The sequence below is a fragment of the Labrus mixtus genome, chromosome 6 (genome assembly GCF_963584025.1).
Source record: "Labrus mixtus chromosome 6, fLabMix1.1, whole genome shotgun sequence".
In the NCBI taxonomy this organism is placed as follows: domain Eukaryota; kingdom Metazoa; phylum Chordata; class Actinopteri; order Labriformes; family Labridae; genus Labrus; species Labrus mixtus.
The window spans coordinates 30,249,543-30,268,528 of record NC_083617.1 but is presented as its reverse complement, the minus strand read 5'-3'; the positions used below and the strand labels follow the sequence as shown (position 1 = coordinate 30,268,528).

The 18,986-nt window shown below is 39.4% G+C and overlaps 3 protein-coding genes across 3 annotated transcripts in view; all 3 read right to left on the bottom strand.

The window, feature by feature from the left end:
* Positions 1 to 1,162: 1,162 nt before the first annotated feature.
* On the bottom strand, positions 1,163 to 6,226 carry LOC132975963 (cytochrome c oxidase subunit 7A-related protein, mitochondrial-like). Its single transcript, XM_061040880.1, has 3 exons — positions 6,035 to 6,226; positions 5,229 to 5,363; positions 1,163 to 1,508 (listed from the first exon to the last, which is right to left on the bottom strand). Exons 1-3 carry the CDS (start codon positions 6,101 to 6,103, stop codon positions 1,371 to 1,373), a joined length of 342 nt encoding a protein of 113 aa, XP_060896863.1. The 5' UTR covers positions 6,104 to 6,226; the 3' UTR covers positions 1,163 to 1,370.
* The window catches only part of LOC132975962 (uncharacterized), a 42,130-nt gene continuing 25,572 nt past the window's right edge, over positions 2,429 to 18,986 (bottom strand). Inside the window, exon 6 of the transcript XR_009673345.1 lies at positions 2,429 to 3,562. The gene's annotated coding sequence lies outside the window, so the exon portion shown is untranslated. The remainder of the gene's footprint in view (positions 3,563 to 18,986) is intronic.
* On the bottom strand, positions 12,179 to 17,322 carry LOC132975961 (potassium voltage-gated channel subfamily G member 3-like). The gene is made up of 3 exons (XM_061040878.1): positions 16,347 to 17,322; positions 15,309 to 16,195; positions 12,179 to 13,203 (listed from the first exon to the last, which is right to left on the bottom strand). Exons 2-3 carry the CDS (start codon positions 15,881 to 15,883, stop codon positions 12,558 to 12,560), a joined length of 1,221 nt encoding a protein of 406 aa, XP_060896861.1. The 5' UTR covers positions 15,884 to 16,195; positions 16,347 to 17,322; the 3' UTR covers positions 12,179 to 12,557.

Sequence of the window (18,986 nt, the reverse complement as noted above, 5' to 3'; positions counted from 1 at the left end):
TCCAACAATGGGCCATCTGATCTATCCTGACATGTGGAGTCTCAACATTTTAAACAGTAAGGCAAGGTTTATGTGATCAGAGACCTCAGTTTTTGGCCTCAATAGCTTCTCATTTTGTAGTGAGTGTGAGATCTGTTACCATGACGCCTCACCTCCAGCATCCCGTCAGTGTCTCCATGGCAACAGCGCCAGTGATATGACACATTACACAATGTTTGGATAATTTTTGTCTGAGACTATATGTGTGAATCGGGGTGTGTGTGTGTCAGTGTGTGTGTGTGTGTTTGGGATGGCGGGCACTTTTATTGCCGTCTTATTGAGGACCAGTTTCAGTTTTTTATGTGTGGCTAAACTGTTGAGATCTACATAGCTGAACTTCAATAATACAAGGGATGAATAGCTTCCCTAAATTACCACAAGATGGTGCTGCTCAATAATAGGTAAGCTCAGGTGTGCGTATCAGGGCTACTTCAAACCAACTCTGTTCCATCAAATTATTTCACTGCACTGTTATCGTCTGCAGCTTAGTGAAGAGACGTACATCGCTTTGGACGTAAAGCATCTGTTAAATTAATTGTAGAATTATAGATCAGAGTGAATGTAAGGTAAAATGTGTCAGTGCTCACAGGTTTTTAATCTATAGACTGACTGCAGTCAGACAGCAGATGAACATTCACTACTCTGCCACATACAAACAAAGCTGGAATAGAAATAACAACTTGTAATTCTCAGACTGGTCTTCCAGGAAAGTTGATCTGAGGTCTGTTATGTAAGAACTGATGGAACAATTAATCCTCCATAAACCCACTGAATCCAACAATATGAGACTGACTAGAAGAGATAATAAGGAGAGGATCAGTACTCAAAGAGTGGATCCCCTCAAACACAGGAAGAAACTCTTTTGTTAGCAGCTTGGGGAAAGATATTTACTATGAGAATAACATGACACAGATGAATCTAAATTCAGACCAGTCTGAAAGAATGTTTAGGGGCATTGTATCCCATTGTGAGGTCTCTGGATAGTGATCAAAACAAGACTAAAATAGTCTTAATGTATTTGGAGCAGAGATTGATAGAAATCATGTATGCAGCTCACATCCTTTGCTGTTCATTGGTCTACAGTTACCTGGAAATCATGAATTAACCCAGAAAGACAAATTGATTCTTTTAAAACAAAATAAATTTTAATGTCATTTCTTCACATCAATAATACCTTTTCTGTACAAAATATTTATTTTAGAGCTCTGTAAATTGTCTGTCTCTGAAAGCTTAGCCAGGAAACATTAATGGTGGATGAACACCTTGTCGTCTGTCAGCCAGCTTTCAAAAAACGTCTTGACCAATCGGAGGGAGGCAACTCTGCAGCCTCACTATTTTCTGGGCTGAGCGGCAATGTAGAGCGCCACCAGGCAGTAAAGCGCCCCCCCAACAGTCAGACCCATGGTGGTCCGGTAGAGCAGCTTATCCATGACACCCCTCTTCAGGTGGACTGGGATCCCGTCAGACATCTGACAGAAAGAGAGATATAGGTTACTTAATAATAGACTCTATTTGGCATGGACATCACAGATACATTGGACGAACCAGATGCATTGTTTAAGTGTTTTAGCAAGCATGCTAGTTCTCAACACCGGTCCACAGGAGGCTTTTGAAAGGAAAACAATTAAGATAGGGAGAAAAGCAATACAGAGAAAAATAATAAGGAGAGAATAAATGAATACACTTAGACTGTAGAGCAAAGGCAGCATGATCAAACAATAAACCAGTCAGAAGCTGTTCATGTGAGCACTGTTTTTTTTTTATTTTAGCCATTGTTTGAGTCCTCTGTTAAAAGAATTACTGTTGCTCTCTAATTTTAAGCCAGTGGGCAGAGAGCGCCAAAGTTTTGCCCCCTTTGCAGAGAAAGCAGACTGGCCAAAAGATGTCTTGTACATTGGGACAAGACAATCACCGTTGATGGAGGCTCGTGTGACTGCCCTACGAGAGCTCTGACGCCTAATGGCTAATTCAGAGAACAGTGGTGACACATTATTATTATTATATTATTTACACATTTAAAAAACAGTTTAAGATTACTAAAGTTCATAAAATTGTCAAAGGTGAAAATGTTGTGTTTTTTTTAAATGCCGCAGTGATGACATCTCATAGGTTTGTGGTCCATGACTTTTATTGTCTGCTTATATAAAGAAACAATAGGTTTTAATGTAGTTGGAGAAGTTTGGGACAATGATGTGATGCAATATGACAGATGTGAAAAAATCATTGCATGCATGAAACAGCGGGTCTCATACATCATCACCCAAACAAAGACCTGTTCAATAAAATCATTAACTAGTATGTGAGTTTCTAGTGACAATGCAATAAATGTCTTCTCTAGAAAGTCCAGACAGCTCTTTTATTTTTTGTGATTTGTGGCTCCCAGTGACTCTTGTCTTGAGTAGCTGGTCTGGTGTGGTGGGCTACACCCACTCACTGAAGTTTGTTGTTTGTTGTCCAGGACATTGCATCCTGAGAATTGTCAGATGGTTGTTGTGGGATTAAGCACTGACATACTACCTTGCCAGTAGAAAGGAAATGAAACGCAGTTGTACAAGATGTGGGCTTTCATGAATAAGTTAAACTACACGAGAGTGAATATCTGATGAACTATTTTGTGGTTATTTATTGAATATTTCAAACTGAAATCAAAGCATCGCTTGAAATGAAAATGACACATTTTAGTTTTAAAATAGAATTTCTCTAAAACAGTAGAAAATACATAACCTGCATTTCTTGCAAACAAGTTTTTGTGCAGTGTTTATATTTGACTTCTTTTTGTTCGGTGTCGTCTTGCCTAAAGACAAAATGTGTCCAAACGACCAACATTTCTTCCATTCTTCCAGGATTGGACGTGTCGTCGCGTGACTCTGCCCTGAAACGAATCAAAATCATCGACATGGACAAGATTATGACGCTTAGAGGTTTTGAATGTCGTTTTTGATACTTTTCAATTAATTGCACAGCCCTAATGTAAAGTTTGGTTCAGTTTGGTACGGTAAACCCTGATCTTGCTTGCGTTTCCACAGCCAACAATGCCCTTATTTGGTAAGCGGAGTGTAAGCCAGCTGCAGATAGCCGAGTCAGCTATGTAACAGTGTGACATCACAGCAGCCCGCTATTAATTAAGTTCAATGAAGAAGAACAAGAACAGGGACACAGTAAACAAAAGAGACTCTTTAGGGTCAGATCAGTACCCTTGGCACCCCAACAGAAGGGTAACAAAAATGTAGGACGTTACGGATCCCTTATTTTGGTTCCATTCCCAACTTTTGACTATGGAAACGCCAATAAATGTGTACCGGACCGGACCGCTTGGTGGAAACGGGGCTAAAGATAAGAATATTTTACATTGTACATTCTGGAGGGAAACTAGCCTAGACCTGAGGACTCTTTCTCCTTGTGAATTAGAATCCCCCCTGCTCTGAACCAAGCTCTTGGTATAGTCTGTGTGACTATTCTTAGTCGTCTCCACTAGAATGTTAGCCACACTATTATAGACACTGCACTCCACTTGGCCCTGGGGCTGAAAAAAGCCTTTGCTCCCCTTTCTAAGGCATCAACTTCCTTGCACCTTGGTAACCTAATATCCATAATGAACTATCTTTCCTAATGTCAGAAGGAAGGACTATTTCACTCTGTCATCCTACCTCTTGCTTTGAAACCTTTCCTTGTCTGAACATCCCTTTAACAAACTTACAACTATACTTCTGCTAATTGACCATGTGATATAACAGTATATAGCTTTCATGACAGCACAAGGGGAGTGTCTAATATGTCTTTGACAACCGAAAGGGTCTGTATTATTAAAGATCAACTCCAAAAAGGACTTCAGCTAATTGTATAAATTATGAATTCTTATTTTAAGCCACAAGACAAAAGACACAGACAACTAGGCACCAAGGAAAGTGATTCCATCTCCTCTTTTTTTGTATTAATACGCCATATGCAGGAGAACAAAGTCCAGTCAGTACTTTACACCTCAGTTAACACAAATAAAGCAGAATCACACTTGAGGTCGTGATGTGGTTGTGAATATCATCATGGCTGATGTCTAGGCACGAGGCCACAGGACATGCTTTAAAGATATTCACACATGCTGACATTCGCATCCTCAAGTGTGATATTGTTGTTATAGTCCAGCAAGCAGCTAGCAGAAAGTTATTACCAACATCATATTGTTCTTTAGTTTAGAATTCGATCATCATTAGTTCCCTAATGTACTGACACAGGACTGTTGCATAGCAACACAAACATTTTGTGTAAACGTGTGTTAGCAGAACAGACCTTTTTCTATACATGTACACCGTATGTTTGCTTCAGTCTTTCATGCATGTTTTGGTTGTGTGATTTTGGGGTATCAGTTTAATAAATACAGACTAAGACTGTCTGCTGTAATATTATTTAACAGTACTCAGAACACCTGGCTGAGAAGTGATACACGTAGTTAAAAGTCCTGGTGATAATGTACCTTTTTTCAGGACCTATGGAATGTTTCTTGTCCAATCAAATAACTTAGTTGGAAATAATTATTTGAAAAACATTAAGTTAGTTACTGTCAATTAAACCCTTCTGTTATGGTGGTATCTTGTTTATCCACTTAAATAATGTCGTTTTTGTATTTATACATTTCTTTAGGCAAGATACCTCGACTAGTCGCCCGGGTATATTTTTGGCTGTGAGAGTTGAGGAAAAAAAGATAGTGAGAGGTCCACTGATAGTATTTCTCTCCTGTAAATAAAATGATTATGGTCTTGTTTTAAAAACCATTCCTTCTCATGCTGTTTTTCAAATATTTTCTGCAATTACATCATACACGCCATCATCAATAGTTCAGATCCCCTGATGTGATAATTGAATATTGATTGAAACATTTCATAAGGTGGGTAATGTACTCGATGGTCTCTAGTGCTGGTGACTATTGTTGAAAACACAATTAAAAGACTACAGAATATGGCAAGGCAGGACAAGCTGCTGTGTAAAAACAAAGGAGAACTGCAGGTTTGTGTGTGTGTGTGTGTGTGTGTGTGTGTGGATAAGAGAATGGAAGGGAAGTAAGATAAGCAGATTATGTTGTTTTTTCAAAAACTATGTTTAAACTATGTTATAGTAAAGCAAAATGAATATATACAAAGACTATCTTTAATATTAAACTATAACCTAAGCTAGTAGAATGAAAGAATGGTAATTACCTGAAAGGCCTTCTGGAGATGGGGGACTTTGTTGGCTCCCAGATATTCCACTTGACTTCCTGCTTCAGACACCAGCTTGGTTGGAGTTGCAAAGGTCATAGGAGGGCTGACGGCTGGGATAGTGGGACGCAGACCCTGAGAGTGAGAGGAAGGTTAAGATGATACTGAGAGGAGCCTTTACGTCTGTTCTACTGTCCTCCGTCTAGAATAGAATTACTTTATTGATCCCAAACTGGGAAATTGTGGCGTTACAGCAGCAGGTTGTCCAAACACACAATATTAGCAAATAAACACAATATAATATTAAATACAAAGTAAATAAGTACTAAAAATATCAAAACTAAGAATGAGAATATATAGAACCAGGGTTTAACTAAACATTACTAGTCTAAAATATGAAAGATTAAATGTAAATGTGCAAAAACAGAGTTGTAAATGGCCAGTATTGACATCTATTTTCCATCTTTTGTCACTCAATTTTATTATGTGTTTCAGATTGATCAATTATCAGATATATGTATAATACTGATGAGATAAAATTTAATCTGATCTTTTTTTTAGTAGATAGACTGACAAGAGCATCATCTGCTGTTTATTGAATTTCATTATTCACATAAAATGTGAAACAACGTCAACAAAGACTATAGTTTGTTTTTAGTAGATTTCATATGTTCCATGGGTAAAATGACAGATAACTTAACACAACAGATCCTTAGACCTCAGTGGGAACTGGTTCTGCTTAGCGTTAGCATTAGCAGCTGTCCTCCTCCCGGTACCAACAAGGTCATGCGGTAATGGCGGTTTACCTGCGGGCAGTAGGCGGCGGCAGGAGCACCGGTGAGCCGCTGCGTTACTCCATTTAGTTTGTAGTACATGTTTGACTCAGGTAAAACACAGACACACCGATATTTAACCTGTAATCTTAGATACACTTGTTTGCTGCTGGGCTCGCTCCTACTGACGACACTTGACTGTGCTGCGTGATGACGTCGTAGCAGTGTGCAAGGACCTGCGACCGATGGGCGTCCATTATCCGCCTGGGCGGAATCAAATCCAGCAAAAAAATAAATACGTTTTTTTTTTCATTCTAAAGTTGAATATTGATAAAGAAGCATAAAAGGATGTCTTATAAATTTAGCTTTGTGAATGCAGAATTTGGCCATAATGAGCCAAACTATGACCATTATTTTAGACTTTTGTCTATTATCATACACCAGAAAGATTTCTAATATGATCCATAGCCTAATATGTTTTGTTATTGTTTTGCTGTATAACCATTGGTGTAGTGGGGTCCAAAGAAGTGTACTTTACTCTTAATTGTCCCCCAAATGTTTTTTTTTTAGTGGCCCGTCCAACAGAGAATAAACAGCCTGTGTTCTAAACAGTGACATTTAAGGATACTCTTGCATATTTAGTAAGTGTGTACTAGCCAATTAGATACAGAGTAGGCAGGGTCATCCCTTCACAATCCTAGGAAACAAATTACAACACACTGCTGAGTATTGTCAGTCAATCATTGGTGTGAATCAGAGGGGATTTGGAGGTGGTTAAACCATAGAGACTGAAAAAACAATACCTGCATATACCCTGCTGTATAACCATTCCATTAAATGTTTACAGAACTGGGTATGAGAGCATGAAACAGAGATGCTCTGTTGTCTCAATATCACTTATACATTCAAGGCTCTCAAAGCCAAATCTAAACTTAGAAATTCACCCAAATTGTTGAAATGATTCATCACTCTTTTGTTTTATGTAGAAGTTTTAACACTGTCAGTTAGTCAAAAACATAAAGTATTATTATATAAAACTTATAGCAGCATAGAAAGTCTTAGAATATACCTTATTATAAGACATTTTAGGATGAAAATGAGTTAAATTCATGAAGGGTGTGGATAAAGAGATAGATTTTTTTTTTTTGCTTCACGGTATAAATGTATTGGTACAGCACTGACAAGGGAGTTGAATTCTGAAAACATATTTACCACAAAAAAGCATTGTATGGTAACAATTACCTATTTGCATTTATAAGATCCATTTTACACCAAATATTGCTAGCCATACATTTTGATTGTGAATAATATAGGGATCTATAGGAGTATTAAGAGGTATGAAGCTGTGATTGTGCATTCATTTCCAGTACAGCAAAACCTGTTGAAAATAGTTCTGGTGTTTTCACACATGCACAAAACTCCAGAAAATGTCCTAACATTTCCGGGGTAAACTGCATGTGTGAACGTAAACAGCAAATATTTTCAACATGATATTATATACAGACCTTTTTTTCTGCCAGCCCCTGAATCAGATTTTGTGGAAAGTCAGGGTGAGCCGATGTATGAACACTATACTCAGTCTCATTAAGGTCATGTATTTTGTTGCTTGTGTTATCATTTGTTCAATTCCTGTTTTATTTTGTTGTCTCCATCCTTCTTCAGGCTTCTTCTTCTGGTGTTTCCCACCTTGTGTGTCAACCCGTCCATTTTTTTTTTTGTGTGGATTTTCTGTGCACCGACCTGGACTGAATGAACAATCTCTGTTTTTACTATGAACCTCTTAAGTATTGCATTTAGGTCCATCATTCTGAAAACCAGTGGTTGTGTGAAGCAGGAATTATTCTGGGAATTTAACGCCAGTAAGGGGATGACGTTTATGTTTTGAGACTACTTCTGATTATGTACTTTATGTACTTTTTATGTCCATTAAATGGAGTATTGATATAAAAGCCATAAACTGATATTATAGTGATTAAGACTCTGCTGCTTTCAATCTTGGATTTTCACAGCATCACTTTTACACCCCCACCCCTACTGCCCAAAGTGGAAACTTCACGCTGTGTGGGACGTGTGCAAGTAACTCAGGAAAATCTCAGGGGCAGGCTATTCTGAAATTTTCTAGAAAAGCATGTGTCAAAACAGCTTTAGAAAGCTTATGAGGCAATTCTTCCTAATCACTCATTAATTCAGAAAGATGGCTGAATTTTTTTTTTTTTTTTGTACATTTTCGCCCAAGCAAGTCTAATTATCTCATTAAATCAAGGAAACAGTCCGGTTTTTCTTAAATAAAAAGATAGCTGTGTAGTTAATTAAGAAAGAAAAACATCAATTTGTTTATCCCCACAAGTAAAAAACAATATAAATCCACAGCAGTAGAGAACCATTTCACTTAGTGTTGGAGTAACTTACTTTGCAGTTGCTGTGGAGTTTCTTTTCTTTGCCATTATTCTGGTAAGGTATGAAATATATTCAATATAGAAATGTTTTTATAGGGATGTGCTTTATATGGTTTATTGGAGGAGTTTCTGATGCAAATATTACCAAACAGGTACGAGCCTGTTGGTTAAGAACTGATGTGTGCTCATCAGGTGTGCAGATGTTTCATGAATGCAGATATTTTGTTCTTTAGCACGTTCTACATTTTATTGGCAAAACAAAATCTGGAACATTTTCTAAACACTGTTGATTATTAGGATTGGGAGAACAGGTTAGGTTGGATGTTGGGTTGAGTGGGACTCTCACAAAGATCTAATCTTTTAATAAAAAATTACAAGCTTATTGCAGAAATAAAAGGATGATTTACAAATCAAGTCATTTAGTCCAAGGAAAAAGTTCAAGAAAGAGAGAAAGAAAGTGTGAGTGGTTAAACAGAGCTGGTGTATAGTGTCCTTCTGTTTAAACCCAGCAGTGTTTCACAAAAAAGCAGAAGAATAAATAGAAGAGTAGTGCTCAGTGAGATAAGTCACACTTCAGCTTCCTGACATTCAAAACCAAATTTCCAACGCCTCAACTTCCTGTCTCTTAGTCTGCTGTTACTGTGGAAACTATGGAGGGTGTTAAGCCAGTGGGAACAGATCCAGTTACAGACTGCTTGTTTAACCCCTGAGTATCCAAATGGTCCAGAGGTGACTCCAACATCTGTAAAAGATCCTGAGGAGGGAGCTATAAGAAAACATTTCATGTGAAGTCCTGTAAGAAGAAGGCCAAAGAGAAGTCTTTGACCCAACCCAATTTCGCCTTAAAACTTGAGCGCAATAGGACACACTATTACAACGTTACACATTGCAGTGAGAAACACGCATTAACATTTAAAAAAAGAAAGAAAACCATAACCATAACCTAGTTCACATTGTTGATATTTTACAGCTAGTCAACAAATAAATCCTTCTATTAGGACATTTGACTGAAAACAAACTATTCCACAAACATTTAAAATGCAACCACCAATAGTTGGTTGCTAGATGCTGTCTCTTACTATTACATTTCTAATGTATTTACTCTATTCATGCTTTCTTTGTTTAAGTTGGGGTTTGGGACAACCATGTTTCACGATTCACATATTTTTCTAAGAACCTTGGGAAAACCCCAGATAAGTTTCTGCAGAAAGGATGACATTTTGAAAAGTCTGCAACAGAGATCCAAACACAGATTTGACATCAGCCCTCAGTCCTTAAACACCTATAAACACCCCTCGGAGTACCAGAGTCCATGAGTGTGGAGATTGGGATTGGGCCTGCTTTTAGTAAGTGCCTGTGTCGAGGCATGATCACTTTCAAAGCCACAAGCTGTCTGCTAGGCATCAATTTTGCTAACAGTCACTAAACTTTACCTCTTTGCCCTGTTGTTGTCTGTGTCATTTGAAGATTTTTTCATAAAAATATCAGACAATTAATTCAGCTTGCTGTGTTTTATTATAATAACAGAACACTCAAGAAGTCAGCACCCAGCAGTTTGGTTCGGTATGGTACGCCTTTATTAGCATTTCCACCTTCCAAAGTTGGGAATCCCAAAATAACTGCTCTGCACTGTCCTACTTTTTTAATACACTTCTGTTGTGGTGCCAAGCGTACCGATCCACCCTAAAGGATAGAATCACAGTGGTTATGAAGGACAAAAACAAATCGCACAATGTTTAAATATCCCGTGTTTTCTGTGTCTTGGTCTTCTTTGTTTAATTTATTGGCTACATTGTGTCGCGCTGTTATGATGTGACGTTGCTAATGCCGCTAACACTGTTTGGCTTACACCCCGCTATGGGTATGGTCGGCTGTGGAAACGCATTTGCCATATTGTACCAATTTGCTTGGTTGAAACAGGGCTATTATCTGGCTTGTTAGGTCTTCAGTGTTTCTCATGTTGATTTGTATGTTGCTGGATGTGCATGGAAGTGATTATTGGACCTTCTGAGAAGACTGTGGACCGCATTGATTAGAAGAACAGTTTGAACTCCACTTACTTTCAGTACAGTGAGGGCACAGAGAAGCATGGCTGTTCCATGAGCTCACCTGGGTTTCCAATAGCAACCGATCTCTGTGGAGGTAGCAGAGAACAGAGCCCTTTATTTTTTGTTTAGTGGATGATGACACCTGGGTTAACACATGATCTTAGGAAGTGGAAGCTTTCACTGTGCACCTTACAACATCAAGTTTACACAGGAGGATGGAGGGATGGACTTGGTATGTGGACTTGAGCTTGTATAGCCCTTTTTTCTTCCAACCACTCAAAGCTTGTGTATTAGCTAATCCCATTTATACTCATTCATACGCTGCCACCGAAGCAGTGGGAGCAACTTGGGGTTCATTATCATGCCCAAGGACACATCAACATATGGCTACAGGAGCATGTCATAACCCCGCCTACTTCAGTCATCTTAATGTCAACACAAACATCACAGGGACTATAAATGACTATCTATAAGTGTCTATGGCTCAATGGTAGAGTCGATCTTCTCTCAACCGTAAGGTTGGGGGGTTCAATCCCCAACTCCTGCAGCCACATGTCCGATGTGTCCTTGGGCAAGACACTTTTTGTTACTCACACTGCTTCGCCGGCGGCGTATAAATGTGAATAAATGGGATTTGTTAATAGTGGTTGTGAATGGGTGTTACTTGCGATGTAAAAGCGCTTTGAGTAGTCAGAAGACTAGAAAAGCGTTATGCAAGCTCAAGTCCATTTACCATTTGTTAATAGATGTGATACATGGTCATAACCTGATTGTCTGAAGCTTCTTAAGCTTCTAAGTTTAAGTCTAAATTCATTACTTTAACTTGAAATAGTTAAAACAGTTGTGAATGTTTGGCCTTTTTCTTAAAGTGATTTCTTTTTGAAAACATAAACAAGACTTCACCCTGAAAATAAAATACAGTTAATATCATCCCGTTTTCTCTGGGTTCATTTTGGACTATTGAAAGAGTTTAAGCCATTTGAAAATGAAAGTCAAAGCAGAAGTGCAAAATAACTGCAGTTCCTGAAGTGTCCAGTTGAGGCTTTCTCCTAAAGCCAAATATTCTCCGTCAGGCCCCATATTTAAAACTCATTTTAAAGCAAGAAAAAACATAATTACAACCTGCAACAAGTTGTTTAGAATGACATCCTTCTGTAGATGTTTAAGAAGTTTCTGCTAAAGCTTTTCGGTGATGTAATATTGTATTGATATTGTATGATGTTGTGAGATTTAGCTACACTGAGATTGATATAGCCTTGTTTATTATACATTATTTAGTTGACAATTGCAAAGGGGTCAGAGTTGTTGTTGGCTTTAGCCTGAAGGGATTCTGATTGAAGTTGTGGCAAGAAGCTTGGTTTCTTTAAGTTACTCTTCCACTACCTCACTGGATTTTCACACAAGCATGTGGCGAGTTTGTCACGTTCCACAATTAGTTTTTTTGCTTTTTTATTCTGATGAATGAACAATTGAAGTCAGACACCACCACAAAAATAATCTCACTTTGTGGAAAACCCAAGAGTATATAGCTTATTCAAGCTAATGAATTAACCTGATTGACTGTAAGGCTTTAAGAACTTGATTTGATTTGCCAACCATTTGCTCCTCTTCAACAACTCTCTCTTTCCAAATGTGTTGACGTCTTGCTGCAGAAAACCATCATGTAAGCAGTCCATTCCTAATGCTGGAGACTTCATATATGCAGTGGATATGCAAGCTTTTTTTTACTTTAATAACTCCTTTAAGGAATTGTGCTCAACATCGTTCGCCAATAGCTCCTGTCAGATAATAGTCCTCTGACTTCAGAGGAAGCTATTTAGAAATTCAAACTAAGACATCTACCACTAAAACAATCCTGAGCAGAATGGATCAAACATACAAGCTCCTCAGATGTCAAAACAAAAGTTTTAAAAGTCTTTGTTGGACCTGATGTGGAGCTTTTTTGTTTTGGTTTTGGAGTTTGTTAGACATTGAGATCTTCAGGATGCTTCAAAATCCATTGAGTCAATGAACTCCATGTTGCTCCTCCATCACAGCAGTCAGGCGTTTTCCTCCATATTGCCTCTGTCTCTGGAGGTTAAACTCCATGTTACTTCTACATCTCAGCAGCTTTCAGTGGATGAACTCAGCAGACAGGCTATGGGTGCAGCGGGCAGAGCGCACCTTGAGCTCATGGTAGCATTGGATAAAGCTGTGGTAGATGAAGGTAATGGGCAGTGCCAGCAGCACGATGCCACTCACTACGCAGAGGCCACCCAGCACGCGTCCTGCAACGGTCACTGGGTACATGTCCCCGTACCCAACAGTTGTCATGGAGATGATCACCCACCAGGAGGCAGCAGGGATGCTGGCATAGGCCTGGTTTCCAGACTCCAGGTCCAAGCCGTGCTCCAGCAGCTGTGCCAGTGCGCTGAAGATTGCCATTGCAACAAAAACAAAAATCAGCAGCATCATCATCTCACGGTAGCAGCGTCGCAGCGTCAGGCCAAGTGTCTGCAAACCCAAGAAGTGACGTGCAAGCTTGATCACCCAGAAGATACGCAAAATGCGAAGGACGCGCAGAGTAACTCCGGCCCGCTGCAACTGTGAGTTCTCCCCTGTTAGATTTGTCACAGTAACAGAGATGTAGTACGGTGTGATGGCCAGCAGGTCGATGATGTTCAGAGGACGACGGACAAACTCACATTTATCTTTAGAGACAAGGAAACGGATGATACACTCAGCTGTGAACCAACCGATACACACCGCTTCAATGATCCTGCAGGAAAGAGAAAGACAATGAGCAGTCAGATGGAGGATAGAACGACAAATACTAATCAGAGAGAGGCAATATAAACAAGAGAAAAGAACCAATCAGAGAAAGTAGAGAGAGAGGAGACAAGGACCAATCAGAGAGGCGAGAGAGACAGAGGCAACTTCATGATAATAGTGAAAAAACATTTGCAAGCTGCATTTCTGCCAAACAGCCCAATCCTTTCCCACTCAGTTTACAGCAGTTAAGCCAAGCTCGTTCCATCAATTTAATCCAGTTCAGTTTAGTTCAGAATAATCTAAAAAACTATATCATCAGATGACTAACATAACCTCTGGGAGCGACCAAGAGGCAACTTCTGGTGTTGAAAAATGAAACTGATGAGGAAGTGCAAAATCATGTAGTTTGTTGGAGTGTCCACTAGAGGCTGGCTGCAGCAAACATTCGCCCCAGTCAAAAATCCTGTTTTTACAGCAGAGATTAACATGTTTACAGCCTGGTTCAGAAAACGAAACAGGTCTGATTAGCTCATGTCTTGATCAACACACACTGTACGGGGTGATGAAGTTTTTGATAAATTATCCGTTTTGATCATGTGAAGGATAAGAGTTTGAAAGATGGGCCCCATGTAATGTTTTTGTGAAACCCCGCCTTAACTCAAGCTCGTAGCCTGTCTTAATGCTGACTGAAAATGCGAACGCCATCAATGGGACTCCAAAGCCTCCTGTACTAACAGACAAGTGACGTCACTATGGCTCTATGGGAGAAACGTAAGACCTTCATGGTTCCGGTCGTAACCAGCGGTTCACAAAAAAAGTATCTAAAAGCAGATTGTTGGTTGACCTTGCATGGCAAAGTTTTTTTTCTTCCTAAATTTAAATGATCATCCTGCACAGTTCAATTCAATGAAGTTCAATAATATAACGTCAAGTTCATTACATTCCATGTACCGTTCAGTTTGAGTCTAGCTCAGTTCACCCCAGTGTAGTCCTGTATGTCCAGTACAGTCCATTTAAATCATTTTTAGTCTAGTGCATCCAGTTCCTGCCTTATAATATGAAGTCCAGTCCTATTCAGTCAACAATAGTCCTGTCAAATCCAGTTTAGTTCAGATTTGTGTAGTCCAGTCCAGTCTTTCATTTCAATCCAGTTTAAACCAGCAGAGTGTAGTTCAGTCATTAATTATTCCATTCGAGTGCTGTTCAGTTCAGTCCAGCTCACTTTAGTCCAATCCAGTTTAGTTTAGTTTATTCAAGTCCAGTTCTGCCTTGTTAAGTCCAGTACAGTCCAGTTTGGTTCAGTTAAGTCCAGTCCACATCAATCCATTGCCTTACAGTCCAGAGGTTCTGTTATTTTTCATTTATTTAAATTGGACCTCTGTTATATCATGGTTTTTTTTTGGTCACTCTTCTTGGACTTGGGAGAAGAAAAAGTGCAGTCTGGAAAATTATTTGTTCAGAGTCTCTGAACAGTCTCTGCAAATTATTTTCATTACCTTGTGGAAATATTGTTCCAAACTCTGTTCTGTTCTTGGTACTTGAGGTGATAACTTCAATAACTGTGAAGCATCAACAGGTTTCAATGGAGCCTAAAGCATTAATGGATAGCAAAAGAAACATACACATAGAAACACACACGTTGAAGCACAACACCCATTTTTTACAGACATAAAGGGAAAAACATCCTTGAATGTTTGACTCCTACAGAGTAGGGATCTGTTGCACTGTGGAGAACATTTTACTGGCATGTATTTCTTAACATGAGGAATCTCTTAACATTAACAATGCCCTCATCTGTAGGTTAGGAGGGCTTACTGAAAGCTTTGAGAAAGATGAAAAGGATGCAGATCATACACTATGATGATGTATTAAACTCAGCTTAATACCTGCTTGATAGACAGTACTCTCCAATACCATTAAACTATAATGTTTATATTTTTGGTGGAGTATAGAACAGTTCAGAGACTTGGAGAATGCCAAGGAGCACTGAAGCTGTTGAGGCAGCACATGCTAGATCATTGTAAGCGTGCTGGTTTCTAGTCATGTGAATATGTGTGTTTGAATGGTTGTTTGCATCGTCCTTATCCTCAGGTAAGCTCAGGCAGGTCCTACCTGTGCTGGTCCAGGGTCTCGGGGGTTTTCCAGTCTGGTAAGGTGCTAGCACACAGCATCACCATGGAGATGACCACGAAGAGCATGGACACAGAGGCAAGGATCTGTGCCACCAGTGAAGATGTGGGCTCCTCAAAGGTCCTTCTCATCCTTTCCAACCAGTGGTTCTCGGGCTCCTCAGGGCCCCGTGGCTCCTCCTCAGGAAAGAAGTGGACAAAACAGTCAGACAGGCGGTCATCGAGGCGTCGCTGGCAGCAGGGCTGCAGGTCACCACTCTCCAGGCCCCAGTACAGCATCTCGTTGTAGAAGGACAGCTCGCACATGTGAGGCACGAAGCGTAGCTTCCCATGCTGCAAATACAGCATAATAAAGCTGAAGGCCTCAGAGTGCCGGTCAAAGAAAAACTCATTCCTGTCATGGTCATAGTCGTCACAGAGCTCCAGTAGCTCGCTCTCCGACACACAGCGATGCAGTCGGCTAAGTCTGCTGAGAGGGAGGCGCTTCATCAGCTCTGCTGAGAAGGAAAACTTGCGGCCGCCAACGTTCAGGGTGCACAAACTGCCTCCAAACTTCATCTTTGTTACCTTCAAATAGCAAACCTGGTTCCCAACTTTGTCATCTGCATGTTAAAAAGTTCAAACTGTTTCCAAACTTCATTTTATTTTTGTCCAGAAATTCTTTCAGACTCCATTTTCTTTTGGTGAAAAAGCTGAAGCTACAACATTGTCCTGCAGCAAAACCCCAGTATCTGTGTCCAATGGTCAACAGTCTTTTTGATGAATCAGCATCCAAATAAAAAAATTCTGTCAGAAATAAAAGCAACTGATACTTCCAAATTCTAAATCATCTTCTTATGAAGAACTCATCTTCTTCCAAAATATTCAGAGCTTGAAGGAAATAAAAAAGATTGTTAGTGAACATGAATTATGTCTGTCCCACTTGGTGAGCAATCATCTTGCCCTTTCTGAGACTCCATTATTGTTAATGCTCTAGTCAAACTGTTGAAGCTGGTATTGAACATAAACACTAAAAACTCACCAAATGTCAGCATCCCGCATCTTCTAGCCGTCCTGAGGAACGGATGTGTGTTCTCCTTGACTTCTGGGTTGTTTCTTGTCGTTATAGAATCTGGGACTGAAAAGCAGTCGCACATCCTCCTCTTCCTCCTCCTCCTCCTCTTTCTGTCTGAGAGGAGGAGGATCAGAGCGATGATTCAAGCAGCTCTTAGTCTGAGCCGGAGAGAATGTGATCCTCCACAAACCTCCTCCGTGTCTCACAACTGAAGAGAAACATCTCCTCCTCTTCCCTCGTTTACATCATTCCTTTCCTCCTTTTATTTTCTGTCATATTTTCCTCCTCCTTCCTTCAGATCTTCATCAACCACAATCAAACATTATATCTGTTTCATTTTAATTTAATGTTTCACTGAACATCAAAAGCAGCTATAAATAATGAATATGACTTTATTTATTCATTAACTCTGCAGTTTTTTGTGATGGAATGACTCCCCCTGTTGGGTGAATTTGAAACCGCAGATGGTCATCCTTAATTCGATTTCAAGTTTGAACAGCACAGTGATGCAGTGTGTTTGAAATCATATTTAAATCGTTATCTATAAATGAGGTAACTGTGAATAAAGCTGTGTGGTGGGTGGGAAGCGACATGTTCAAATCTCTTGCTGGGTAAAATAAACAGGACATAACTTTACATTTCAATATCTACACAGACAGAAACCAAAACAATACATGTAGCAAGATCGGAAGATCAGAGATCAACCAGTTCAGTATTTTTTGCAGCCAGTGAGGATATAAAAGACCAAAAAGAGACTAAAAAAGAGAAAGACAATTTGAACCAAGCTGTTTCTTAGAACTGTATATAGTGGAAGCTTATACCAAAGAAGAAAAACTTATTTTGCTGGTTCTTCTTATGTAGGAATATTTAAAGGAATAGTGCAGATTTGTTTGTAAGCTCTGCTGTATGAGGTACCAAAAGTGTGTATGTACAGAATGGTAAATGGACTTGAGTTTATATAGCGCTTTTCTAGTCTTCTGACTACTCAAATCGCTTTTACACCACATGTCACACCTACACATTCACACCCTGATGGTAGAGATCACTATGTAGTATCATCCATCAGAAATAACTAATCCCATACATACATATTCATATGCCACCGTCGAAGTAGTGGGAGCAATTTGGGGTTAAGTGTCTTGCCGAAGGTGCTGCAGGAGCTGGAGATCAAACCCTCGACCTTCCAGTTGAGTGACGACGACTCTACCAACTGAGCCACAGCCGCCTCGAGAAGATGAAGGTCAGTCCCTGTTCAGAAAGGCTGGGTCTGACACAGAAGCTTAGCAATGTACTGCTATACAAGGAGATGTATGAAATATGTAATTTAGACACTCAGAAAAGTCCAATACAAACAAAAATATCAGTTAAAGTGTTCAATATAAAAAATATTGAACATTAAACAGTCCTGTAAGTCTTACGCAGTTCAGGTGATCATGTTTGCAGTTTGAAGAGAAAATATGTTAAATGATGGTGGACATGACAGAAGAGTAAGGGGAACTGTTTTGATTGGTGCATTTTTTTAAAACATTTACCTACCAAGTGCTATTTTTGGGTATGGCAATGTTACATGGTAAGTGTCTAGCTGATTTTTTTTTGCCATTGGTAGGCTAATCCTTGCAGCATTGCATGTGGAGAGTACAATGTAGCTAGCCGTAGCTAGTTCACAAGGAGGGGGTTATTTGCCATTAAGGTAAAACCATGAAAATATTCAAGAATAAAATGTACAATTAGACTGATATTGAAACATTTTTTTTTTAAAGAAGAGGATACATTACATATTGCCCACCACCTGTTACAGCAGTATTTCTGTGTCTGTACTCTGGTCACTTTCTTTAATAAGGGGCTGCACTGGTCATCATCTCCTGTATGTATCATTGAACTCCATTTGAAAATGGAAGAAAGACATGCTAAACCACCACACACTCGCACCTACGGGCAATTTGGATCCACCAAATACCCTGATGAGCATGTCTTTGTTCTGTTGTAATAATAATATTAACAATGATAATGATACCTTTATTTGTACAGTGCTTTTCAAAACATGTTTCAAAGCACTCTACATACAATTAAAAGCCAATAAGCAACAGTTAGCAAAACACATAGTAATAACAAATCTAAAATAGTGAGTTTTTAAAAGTCATTTAAAAGAAGACAGTGTGTTTGCTTCCCTGATCTCCTCTGGCAGGTCATTCCACAACTTAGGGGGCCCAACAGAAATGGCTCGGTCTCCTTTAGTGTTTAGGTTAATCCAAGGAATAGTAAGCAATGACCTACCGGAGAATCTCAGGTTGCATGGGGGCTGGTAGTGGGTCAGCAATGTAATCTGGTGCTGGCCCTCTACAGGCTTTAAAAGTGATCACTACAGTTATAAAATCAATTTCTGAAATGGACTGTGTGCTGGTGAAGTGCTTTTAAAACCAGTGCAATGCGTTCTCTCTTCTTGGACCTGGTTATGGATTTGGCTGTGGCCAAAGTTGTGTTGTGTGAGACCAGATTAAAGTGATTTGCAGAAATCTAACCAGGATGCATGAATTATTGTTTTCAAATTACTAACTGATAAAAAGGACGGATTTAAGTAAAAAAACTGAATGAATGTGTTTATCAAAG

Coding starts and splice junctions, on each gene's coding strand:
- LOC132975963 (XM_061040880.1), bottom strand. CDS start 6,103: ATGTACTACAAACTAAATGGAGTAACGCAGCGGCTCACCGGTGCTCCT. Junction 5,364..6,034: donor CCGCCGCCTACTGCCCGCAG/GTAAACCGCCAT, acceptor TCTCACTCTCAG/GGTCTGCGTCCCACTATCCC. Junction 1,509..5,228: donor ATCTCCAGAAGGCCTTTCAG/GTAATTACCATT, acceptor TCTTTCTGTCAG/ATGTCTGACGGGATCCCAGT.
- LOC132975961 (XM_061040878.1), bottom strand. CDS start 15,883: ATGAAGTTTGGAGGCAGTTTGTGCACCCTGAACGTTGGCGGCCGCAAG. Junction 13,204..15,308: donor GAGACCCTGGACCAGCACAG/GTAGGACCTGCC, acceptor TCTTTCCTGCAG/GATCATTGAAGCGGTGTGTA.